The following is a 12536-nucleotide window of genomic DNA, read 5'->3' on the forward strand; positions in this document are numbered from 1 at the left end:
TATAGTCACTTTCACAATTTCTGTGCAGTAATGTACAGTGAAATGATGGACTATTATGTACCACTTAGACACAGAAAATTATTTGTGATCAATAATAATTCTAAGTTACTAGTTTAAGACCATAATTTTCCCTAAGAGGCAAGTAATTCTGAAAATACACGAACTTTTCCATCATTAAGAAGTTTAAAGGGAAAATGGTGGGGAGCTACAGATGTCCACTCATCCCCATGTTGTTCAACTCCTCTTTACCATGTGACTTAGCAACATAAATGATGTACATGGAGACTTCATGAAGCGGTTTCCATAGCCTAATGTCATTGTTGCTCCTTACAAGCTCCAGATCACATTTATTTTTTAATTTTTTTAAATTTTTTTTTTTTTTAAAGAAATGATCAACGATACCTGTTTGGAACAAATGCATTTTGCTTGTCCAACCCTTACACAACAGAAAATAAAACGTGGAACTATCACATGCAAACACACTCATAGCCACAGGAATTACCACAAAGAACTCGGAAGAAAAAGCAGATGAAAAGTAGGCTGTAGAAAGCATTATGGACAATGTCTCAAGTCACCTTAAAGCAACGCATTTCCCTCTCCTTTGGCCAAAAAGAAAGAGGTGATCTGCAACAACGTACCTCAAGGAAAAAAAAAAAAAAAAAAAAAAACAAAAAACAAAAAACCAACAAACCCTCCCATAAAACACCCCAGCTTTTCACCCATTCCAAGAACATTGCTGAAATGTTCCTTTCTTGAATATGGCTTGGATCTGAAAGCCCTGTTTCCATTTTGCTCCATAAAGTGGCAGAAGAATTTGGCAAAACTCTGCAAATGAAACTCAACTCTGACTCCAACATACTGGCAAGACCTTTGGCAATAGTTATCCAGTTGCTAGCATGCAGAACATAACTATGCAGTCAAACCAAAAGCCTGTCCTTTGTGCTAAAAAGAGTTTTAGCAACAGATACTAAAGCTGCTGTAATCATCCTTAATCATCCTTTTTTTTTTTTTTTTTAAAGGTGGTGTAATCATCCTTTTCTTTTTTTACAGGAGGAAAAAAAATTAAAAAAATAATCAAGGCTTGTTTTCTTTTTAACATTACAATAAGCTAATAAGGACTAAGTGAAAAAAGTTTTGTTCTATGAAACAATCTTGGCTTGTCAGCTATTTAACAACCAGCACTGAGGCAGCAGTCAACTAGACAGGAATTCAGAATGCATCTCCAAACTTCACCAATAAATCCTTTCCTGGGATACTGTTAAAATACACACAGATCCATTAACACTATTACAAAATAGTCAAAATGGCCTCCAAGAAGCCAGTAGGAAGACCGGGAGACAGTGTAATTTTTAGCTGAATGCTGAAGTAGCTTCCAGAACACATTTTAAGAGACTCAAATAGAGAGTCAGGAAATAGAAAATAAATCAGATCATTTCATTATGATGGCTGTATACTCTAAGGACTGGGAAAGCGGCCACCAGCAAAAATTGAACTAAAATAACCAACTGTACAACCAAGAAAAATGCTTTCTGCTGAAAGCCGTGAACATGCAAACAGAAATACATTTTTTGAAGTTTATCTTGCAGAAGCTGTGATTTAACAAGGATATAAACCAAATATTTTTCAACAGTTAGTTTCTTGCCTTCTAGTGAGTTACTGGTGTCAAAGGGAAAGAAACATAAGTAATGGACTGAGCAGAACATGAACAGTACTTGCTTAAAAGTAACTCTGAAATGAAAACACTCCCCAAGCTATACACAAAGAATTATGAATTTTTCCAAGGCCCCTAACAGAAGGAGACAGTATTTTCCAATTTAACAAAAACATTATAATTGAGGAAGCTTAGCAATGAAACATTTGCAATACAGAAGTTTGCAACAGATAAAAAGATTTCCTGTGCTATTCCATTATTACGCACATTAAACAATATAAAGATTGTAAACTAATACACTCAGAAGTAATAAAATTACAGAATTAAAACTGCGTCTATTTATATAATTCCATTTTTAACTGAGATTGTGATAACTTTATGTGATGCAATGATGGACGACTTTTTTTCTACACAATCCCTGCATCATTCAAGCAACAACGCTCACTTCGTGCACTGCTATTCAAGATAATTTTTTTCTTGATATTCAGTATGTAGCCACATGCTTTATTTATTGCTTTTCTTTAAGGACAAATCTTTCTTTAAGGACAGAATTCTTTATTTATAGTGAAACACAGTGCCAACCACTGGAGTACCTCAGTCAATTTTCTACGTAAAAGTAACAAATGAAAATAATCTTGGAAAAAGGACAGAACTGAGGGGCAAAACAGAATACAAGAATGAGTAGCAATGTTGCTGAAAATGACACTACTATCAAAAGAAACCCTTGTGAAATTATAACCTTACCAACCAAACCTCTCTTTCTAGTACGTACCCTAGGTTGGAAAGCCTTCCTAAGAGAAAATTAAGAGAATGCAGCAACATTCAATTTCTTCCAACACTAACTCTGAGCTGCTGTTCCTAAAGCTAACCAAAAGCACTGGTTAGCTAACCTTTGGGACCATTACCTTCTGGGAAGCTTCCTCCAAGTTCTCCCCCCTATCTTTTTATCTCTAGCGTGTGTATTAGTTTAAGAGATGATGATCAACTTTTTTCTGTAGTAACCAGTAACCCCCTCCTGTCTTATTCCCCTCCCTTCTGGCTCCCTCATGAGTTTCCCACTTGTTATCCAGCAGATGTACACTTACTAGGATTCTCCCAGACTTGCAGTTTAGTGCAAGCTTATTCTACTCCTCCAACCTCCATACGTACATGCAAGACAGTAACTTGCTTCACAGGAAATACTGCATACATAGGCATCTCTATGCCTAGCCAGACCCTCCTAACTTAAGCGGTTACAGACAATACATTCTGTGTATCATATCACAGTTACAGCATGTGCTGTCACGCCCAGCCTCACATGTATTTACATTTCCTATCAGGTGTATGTGCTCTCTAGAAAGCGCTTTGTCTAGACACGTTAGCAAGCACTTCCTATCAACTGCTGGCACACGAAGACACATTTTCACAAAAATTTATACCCTAAGCCTACAGAAGTCAACAGTTTTTGGGTAGTTTAGCTCCCTGAACTGACTAGGCATGGAGCCAGACAGCCAAGGGACGGGGAAAAAAAAGCCAACCACCCACACAGCCAGAGACTGGGAGGCGAAGGTACAAATGCTCCAGCTCAGGCTACAGTTTTACAGGCAGCTGGATGGGGATGCAGCTTTCTGCACTCAGAGGGGGAGATCTCCTTTCCCCTGCCCTTGCTCCTGATCGTGCCCGTGCCAGATGCAGGAAGAGAGGGTGGAAGAGGACCTCCCTTCTCCAGCACAGAGCAGTAAGGTCAGATCACTTTAATAAGCCCACTGACACACAATTTTGAGGATTGGTTTAAATTCCTGTTAACTCCAGAGGCTGTTATCCTAAAACAACAATTTGAGGTATTAGAATCAGTTGTTTAGGATGCCTTACAGGATGTTTTCAGAAATCTGGGAAAACTTACAAACTCTGCCTGATACTAAGTTTCAAGGTAAAACCTATTCTGTAAACCCATGCGCTAACTAATTAGGAGTCCTTCTGTCTGACAAACAAAAGACTTGATGTTCATCTTCCCAGATGGAAATAGCATATCATGTGGACAATACCAGAAGAGTTCTCCCAGACTGTGTTATACCACTACCATTTCCTTCTTTGATCCATCTTCTCCTACTGGCATCCAGTCACTAATCCTGCCTTTACTGATTTTGTGGGTAGCTGTTGAATTTCCAAGAATTCTTGCTGATTTCTTGGTAAGCCAGGTGATAGAATCCTAGAATAGTTCAGGTTGGAAGGGACCTTTAAAGGCCATCTAGTCCAACCCTCCTGCAATGAGCAGGGACGTATTCCACTAGATCAGGTTACTTGGAGCCCCGTCCAACCTGACCTGGAATGTTTACAGGGATGGGGCATCTACCACCTCTCTGGGAAACCTGTACCACTGTTTCGCCACACTCAGCGTAAAAAAATTTCTTCCTTATATGTAGTCTAAAGCTACCCTCTTTTATTTTAAAACCATTACCCCTGTCCTATCACAACAGCCCCTGCCAAGAAGTTTGTCCCCATCTTTCTTGTAAGCCCCCTTTAAGTACTGGAAGGCTGCAGCAAGGTCGCCCCGGAGCCTTCTCTTCTCCAGGCTGAACAACCCCAACTTTCTCAGCCTGTCCTCACAGGAGAGATGTTCCATCCCTCTGATCATTTTTGTGGCCCTCCTCTTGATCTGCTCGAACAGGTCCATGTCTTTCCTGTGCTGAGGGCTCCAGAGCTGGATGCAGTACAACACTCACCCTTCAACACCTTATCTGCTCTGCCTTCATTCCCTCTGAAGTCCTTATTTTCCATCTCCATAAGCAACACATCCATTCAAAGAAACCCCTCCTCCCATCTCAATTCCTGACCAACTCCCAGTAGTAGTGTCTGCCTTTTAATCCATCCTCCCTGCCTTTCTTCACTCCCTATCTAGACCCTAACCTCTCTGCCTCAAGGCATCTTTTTTCCCCTACATTGAACTGACCTAGCAGAGGACACAGACTGTACTCTTAGACAAAGCACCTGAAGACCGTGCAGCCCACAGCCACCTAGAGCTGTAATGCTGGAGTCTTGCCTGGAGGAATCCTAGAACACACTGTCCAGTGCAGACAGAATTATGGAATTAGGCTATTTCTTAAACACCTTCAATCAATCTGCATTTATTATGTTTGGTTTGTTTGGGATTTTTTACCCACACAAAAAGATCTCATAGTTGGTCTGCCTTGCCAAAAATGTCAAGCTCCTACTCCAAAAGCAACAATTTGACAAAACTGTCTGACTAGCTTGGATCACACGCACCACCAAAGCGATTACGTGACTTTGGGACCCAGCAGCTCTGCGCTGCAGTGTACTCACATCCCATTGACTCAGATAGCTTGGAGACCTGTAGGACAGTACTGTACTGCACCACTGGACATGCCCTGTGTCATTACCAAAGGAGGAGTCACAACACAGTAACACGCATAAACAATAATTAATGCATATGTGTCCCACTGTAGCGCTCTAAGAGCAGCAAGACATTGCAGTTCCCACTGCTAAACAGCCAAACAGTGAAATCCAAAGGTGAAAATAAAATTCTCACTCAATTACTGTGTTAAAGACTAAAGATATTTAATAGATTACTTAAGATTTTACAAGCTATTATTTAAAATTCATTATCTCACTGCAGAAAGCAAAACTCAAAAAAATATACTTCAGTTACCCTCTCTGAAGTTCTTAAATCTAAAACAATTTATATTACTAATGAAATGAAATGCTCAACCATTTTTAATCTTCATGGATTAACTACTAGTACAAAGAACGCATTTAAACTGTACAGATTGAAAAATTATAGAGACTATTATCAGGGAGTGTAGTGATAGGACAAGGGGTAACAGTTTTAAAATGAAAGAGGGGAGATTTAGATTAGATATTGGGAAGGAAACTCTTTACTGTGAGGGTGGTGAGGCACTGGAACAGGTTGCCCAGGAAGTTGTGGATGCCCCATCCCTGGAAGTGTTCAAGGCCAGGCTGGATGGGGCTTTGAGCAGCCTGGTCTAGTGGGAGGTGTCCCTGCCCAGGGCAGGCATTTGAACTAGATGATCTTTAAGGTCCCTTCCAACGCGAACCATACTATGATTCTACGATTATGGCGAAGATAAAGACTAAATAAGGCATTAATGACAAATCCATGAACCTGCAACATATCTGGTCCATGCAAAGTACATATGGGAACCATTAAATTCTGAAAAATCTAATCTTGCAGCTCCATACTCGTTTTTAATTACAAAAATAACCTCTGAAACCTTGAACAAGCTACAAGCAAAAGGAATGAGATACATGTAGTTGTTCATTCTTCATTCATCACTGCAGCACAAATTCTAGTTCTATTTCTTTAACTCTTGTCACTGACATTTTAATTTTAATATTTTGCACTTCTGCCAAGCTGAAACAAAAACAGGAGTACTACTGATCAATAAAAGACAACAATAAAAGAAAAAAGTATTAGTCCCAAAGATTAAAATCTCTCTTCTTGAGGCTAGATACTGCGTAATGCATTGCACATCTAATACTCACTGAAGGGACAGTGAACACATAAAGGGCATTGCTTATGAGGATATCTTCATGGGAATAAAGGTATTAGTCAAGTCTACATTAACATTGTGGCTCAGAGAATTAAAAAGTAAATTTCCCTCATTACAAAAATTTAAATTTGCTCTCCAGAATTTTGCAGAACACATCTCTGTCCTCCTCCCTTATTTTTAAGTCAGCAGTAATCAATACAGAGCTCTCAAAATCTGAGCCCCAGCTCATAACAACTGCCTATAATTGCATCTATGGTACAGAAGCCATATTTCTAATTACTTCATGTATTTAATCAAAACTACAATCTCATTGTGAAAGACAAAACAAAAATGCTTATATAGAAGAATAATCTTTTAAAAAAAACAGTATGCATTGATACAATCATTATTTCATGAAGACTCTTACCAGTTACAACCCACCATGTATGTTAAAGCCATTACTGCAACACTAAAAGAAACAAGAGAACACTATTCAAACTTGACTGGGTATCCCAGTGGATATGTGCTAACAACGCAACATGATGTCTTCCGAAGTTTAATAGTTATTTAGGTAGAACAAAATATTGTAATTTAGAAGAAACGCCTGTGACCTCAGAATTTTCTTGCAATACTCAAATATACACAGACATATCCACAATCATAAAAAAATACTGTATGTATTCAATATGCTGTAATAATAACCCCACAATAACAAATCAGTGTTGGAATAGGGCATACAACAAAGCATGCATCTGCTTTTGAGTGTGGATTGTTATCTATCTTCTCAGCAAGGTAAAAGACATACACAAAATCTGATAGATATATACTGAATAGGTCTACTAAAATACAAGCCTAACAGAAAATGAAACACTAATGATTTTTAGGAGTTGGATGACACTGGTAAAGAGGCACACACAAGTACTTGCGAATTACTAAATTGTGGATACAACAATTCTGAAGTACTGTCTCTGTACTGCCACATGTTCATGAATAAAATATATTTTGCATACTCCCTGTATCCACTGACTGAAGAAAATTTTAAGATAAGTTTAAATAGGAGTTATTAGCCCTTTGTGTCTTCAAAAAATGTTATCACTGCCCAAGTTATTAGTACTGAGCACTTATAATAGTCTAAAATAGACTATCAACCAAAAAAGGGACTAGCTGTCAAGAGTACCTTTGAGTTAATAATGGAAACGTACTTTAAAAGAAGAGGCAAACTTCCACAGAAAACATTTACTATCCCCATACTTCCTGTTTGTCCATGTCTTGGTACAGGACGCTTTTCTTTCAAACCCATAGTAGAGAAAGACTCAACTACGTAAAACAAAGGATCATGCCTCAAAAAAGAAAATAATATTAAAAACCCCACAAATATAAGTAATTATGTAGTATCTATTTGCTTTCTTTTTAAAACTTAAAGAGTACTTTTCCTGTAAGAAGGAAAAAATTACTCATGTAATTACAATGTAATCACACACTGTGATACAAGTGACTCCTTGCAATGAGTGACCTTTTGCTTTGAAACTTTTGGAATTCACGAATTTGTGTTACAAATGGAAAGGCCGCACAGGTATCTGGAAGACCAAATAAGTATCACTTTCAGATGCTTAATGGATGTAGTTTGATATGATTATATTTAGGAGCTGGACAAAAAGCATGACATTTTCAGTTGTTTCTCAACAGTAACCCAGGTAACCATATCTATGAACAGTTCTGAACACAGATCCAGACTCCTCCTCTGGCTTGAAAATTCTAACACTTAAGTGTAAACACTGATACTTACATGTTCCTATCAAGATATGTGGGTAAGTGAAGTTGTTTACAGACCAATAAGGCCCCTGCTTCAGAAACACAATTCTTTACTGCATATATATGCTTTTCCTCTGTTTATTTAGATTCCTATTGCTATAGAATAACCTATGCTTAATGGGTAACTAAAATTATCAACAAATAACAAGGATTACAACTTCATGGGCTTGCCTTCAATGGGATTACGCATTCTCTTCCAAAGAACAAAGTAATGGCTAATATCCAACGCGTTACGACATCATCAACTGAGCTTGCATCAAAGAACCACAACAGCAATGGATATCTTATCTCTGACTTCTATTACAAGAGTATAGCGCATTCCTTACTTAAATGTGAATCATGGCAATGGCTTCAGTATCTTCTGAAATACTGAGCATGTCAGACATAGTACCGAGTTACATTCACCCAGTTATGTTATCTTCACACCAAAAGCATCTCATTGGGTTGGTTAAACTACAAAGGTCAAAGCCATCTGTGGTGTTCACATAGATACAGCCCTCATCTGCATCCCAATCAGTTTTTTATTATATAGTTATGGCTACAAAAAAGTCCCTTCCTTAGCTATTATCAAACTTGAATTCACCTTGGAATTTGACCTAACTGCTCAGTAAAGCACCAGCTAATTCTACCTGGATTCTAAAGGCATCTCAATTTATAGTACTGCCAGAAATCCTAAACTTTACTTATTCTCCCACAGACATCTCTCTGTATTCAATACTCTTCTTCCAGTGTTTGCTTTCCTTCCTCAATCATTAAACAAACTTAGTCTCTTATCAATTGAAATCAAGTTAGGATACTTCTTCTGAATTGTAACTAAAGATTCTAACTAGTACTGACCTGAATTACTAGGGGAATAACATGTTTTGTGGCTAACATGCCAAGGCATTTCATAAATTAAGTGACCTTGCCCAACTTATCATTAACTGCTAACTACAATGGTACACAAAAATGAAATAACCTGGCCAGCATCCTCAGATGCTACTCATTTATTCTAATTTCCACTATTTCCCTTATTTCCTCACTTTTTAGAGACTTCTGTGCTCAAAAATATTTCATTGGGGGAAAAAAAAATCATAAACGCTAAATGCACAGCAGCTGATCTACTGAAAGTCTAAGATTTTGATCAGTGATGGAACCAGGATTTCCAAAATGAATATAATCACTTAATTTGAGTCATTCCTAGCTCACGCAAACCCCCAAAAGTTGCATAAAACTATATAGGTCCTCATATTTAAAATTGGTTTGTGCAAAATAAGAGCCAACATAAAAGAAAATTAACTGAATTAAAATGCAGCTGATCTACACCACACTGATCTATTTTCAGCTACTTATCTCTGTGGTGATCCACTAATCCAAAAAGCTATAATAGAACTAGTACTTATCTTAATAGAAGAATCCCACAAGAATCAAGATTCAAGATAACTTCAGGCAGTTTGACTCTAATCAGACAACCTTCCACTATCCACCAAGTGCTGCAATGCTAAGCATCAGCTTGGGAAAAAAAACCCAAACTATTTTTTGGCAAAAGATTAGATAACGATTAACCCAGCCACTACTAATCAACACATCAGTGAAATGGCACCTGGCAACACACCCCATAAATCACCAAAAATTTCTAACCAGGTTAAAAAGGATTGAGAAAAAAAAAAAATCTCTCAGAGATATGGAAAGTCAACACCTCAAAAGTCAACAAACTTGAAAGATCCTGAACCACAACAGTTAGAAAAAGTAGGCGCATTGGTTTAATAATCTTTGCCTTATATTTAAGTAACATTTCAAAGTGTCTGTTCATACCAATTGTATCAGCACAGTTATGATACTTACTACAAACGACAATTAAAAAAATCGTATTGTTTCTTGCTATGTGTTAAAAAGTTTAAAAGGGAAAACCAAATGTTTCGGAAGTTGTCATGAACTTCAACGGCCAGTTAAAACTAAAAGCAACTATTTAGTGTACATTGATATGCTCTAGATAATGAAGGAGTACGAAAATCAAGACAAAAGATGAACTACTCTTCCAAGCAAGCAAGCAAGGCTGCCATGTTTGACACCTGCTTGTCTTTCACAGTCATCAGAGCTGTGACTCCAAGTTTTTTGAACCAAAGACCCGCACCATCAACTTTTGCGTATCAACCATACTACTATCTACTTTTATCAACAGTTTAATGGATAATACTGTACTTTTAACAGTTAATTGGCTGCAAAGCATTTGAGGCCAGTGACGACTAAAATGAATTTGTTGATCAAACAGATGTCATCTTCTACTTTTTGTGTTCTCTTCTACTTCAGAAACTTCACACATGAATATTTCTGGTCACTTTCACAGGTCATTTAGAAATATTCTCTGAGCCCCTACAGATTGCCAAGCAAGAACAATTACTGTAGACCTTAATCACCTCCCTCTTTTTGCCTTTCCCTTTTCTCATAGGTCCAGATCCATGCATCTGACAGCTGACTGGGTCCACACCTCACTAAGACTTCATGAAGGAAGCCCTTCCTTGGTGTTTCAGTGCTGTCAAAGCTCACAAAAGCAGCAATGAGACTGTTGTTCTCAGGACAGAACTATATACATTCTATGCTCATTAAACTTGGATTATTGGTAGATCTATCAAACCTGTGATTTCCAGTTAAGTACATAAATATCTTAAGCTAGACGCCATAATTCAGTTTCTTTTCATTGATTTTCTTGCATTCTACTTGGTTGCGCTTGAGTCTTCCCACGGTAGCACAGGCACTTTAAGGTTCTTTTAGGAAAGGTTCCACTTTTAGGGCCATCCACCCATGAAATCAGTGCTGCTGATGTCCCTGCCCATGGCCAGGGGATTGGACTCGATGATCTTTAAATGCCCCTTCCAAACCCAAACCATTCTACAAACTTCTTTGCTGGAGCGACCGATTAATGTCTCGGGAAGAGAAAAACAACTTGCAAATCCTTTCTTTACACGCACACACTCCTGTCTAAGTAAACAGCAAGATATTTCTGACTTTGGAATAAGTTGCACATCCTGTTTGAAACTTGTTATTCAAATGGATGAGCTAGGATCGCCTCCGCATAAAAAGCACTCGCCTACTGCTACATGGCAGTAAACTGACCTTTTTTCTTTTATTTTTTCCCCCCCCCCCAAAGAAGAAACAAAATAAAAACCGAGTTGCTCTTTGCTACCGGGAAGCTTCAGGCCCACACAGCCCCAGCTCTCTCTTCGTCCTCGGGCGTTAAAACTACCTCAAAAAAAAAAACAAAAAAGCAAAGCACGGCAGAGTAAAGCTGACTTTCTCCTGAGATTTAAAAAAAAATAATAATAAAACAAATCGAGGGAAGTTTTTTTAAAAAAATAAATAAATAAATAAAGTTGTGGAATTGTTTTTACTAAAGGAACACCTAAGCCTGAACCCTTGGAGGGGAAGCAGCCCCATGAGGGAAGGAGGAACATGGTGGGGGGGGAGGTGCGGGGATGCTGCTCCGCGGGGGCGGGCGGCGGCGCGGGGGGGCTGCGCGGGGCGGTACCGCCCCGCGCAGCCCCCCCCGCGCCGCCGCCCGCCGGTAACGGGACACTTTTCCTCCCGCCTTCCCCAAAAATCACCATCCCGGGAAGCTCAGGGAAAACACCGGACCCTTCCCCCGTAGCAGAGGGGGTCAAGACCCCCCCCCCCCCTTCCCCCCCGCCATTTTACCTCAGGCCGGCGCTCCCCCCCCCCTTCCTTTTCCCCCCACGCCCCGCCAAAACGTCGCACCCGGGGACGGTACTCACAGGGTGACCGTCCGGTTCGGCAGCGCCTCAGGAGGCAGGACCTGAGCGAGCTCCAAGTTGCTGCAAACTACCTTCACCTCCACCGGGCCGCCGCCGCCCGCCGCCGCCGCCACCGCTTTGCCGGCGCTTTTGGGGCGGCCGTCGTACTTACAGCCCGTCGGCAACGCGACCCCGCCGCCGCTCCCCCCCAGCGCCGTTAGGAGCAGGAGCGCGGGCAGCAGCCCCGCCAGCCGACGACGGCGGCGGCGCGGTGAGCGGCAGAGAGCGCGGCGGCCCGGGGGCAGCATGGCGGGGTTGTGCAGGGCCCCGCTCCACTCCTCCCGCAGGCGGCGGGGCCGGACGGGGCGGGAGAGTGGCGGGGGTGGGGTGGTGGTGGGGGTACACCTAGTTCCGCGGGGGCGGCGCCAGGCGCGGCCGCAGCGCTGCCACCATGCGGCGCGGTGGGTTGCGGGCGGGCAGGAGCCGCAGCCGCCCTCGCCTTTGTGTCGGGGCCGGGCGGGATCCGCGCAGCAACAGCAGCGCCGCCTTACGCCGGAGTCGGTGCCGGAGCTCCGCGGCCGACAGCCCGCCCGCCGGGCCTCAGCCCCACCGCGCAAGCGCCGCGCTGGCGGCAGCCGCGCCTGCGCGCCGCCGGGTGAGGGGGCAGTGGCGGCAGCGGTGATGGGTGAGCGCCGCTGAGGCGGGAAACCGCCTTCCCGTTGGGATCACTCGCTCCGTTCTGCCGTCGCGTCGCCCTTGGCAGGGTGGTCGGCAGCGCTGAGCCTGACCCCCGTCCCGCCGCAGCGAGCTGTCGCGGCCCTCCGGCCTCTCTGGCCCGTGTCTTTGGGCCGCCCACCC

General features: G+C 41.6%; 1 protein-coding gene across 1 annotated transcript in view; it reads right to left on the reverse strand.

The window, feature by feature from the left end:
• The window catches only part of ADGRA3 (adhesion G protein-coupled receptor A3), a 57905-nt gene extending 45663 nt beyond the window's left edge, over positions 1-12242 (reverse strand). The window contains exon 1 of the mRNA XM_074587714.1: positions 11700-12242. Coding sequence (XP_074443815.1) covers positions 11700-11986 — 287 coding nt within the window. The 5' untranslated portion in view covers positions 11987-12242. The remainder of the gene's footprint in view (positions 1-11699) is intronic.
• Positions 12243-12536: the final 294 nt, after the last annotated feature.

The sequence above is a fragment of the Larus michahellis genome, chromosome 5, assembly GCF_964199755.1.
Source record: "Larus michahellis chromosome 5, bLarMic1.1, whole genome shotgun sequence".
Classification (NCBI taxonomy): domain Eukaryota; kingdom Metazoa; phylum Chordata; class Aves; order Charadriiformes; family Laridae; genus Larus; species Larus michahellis.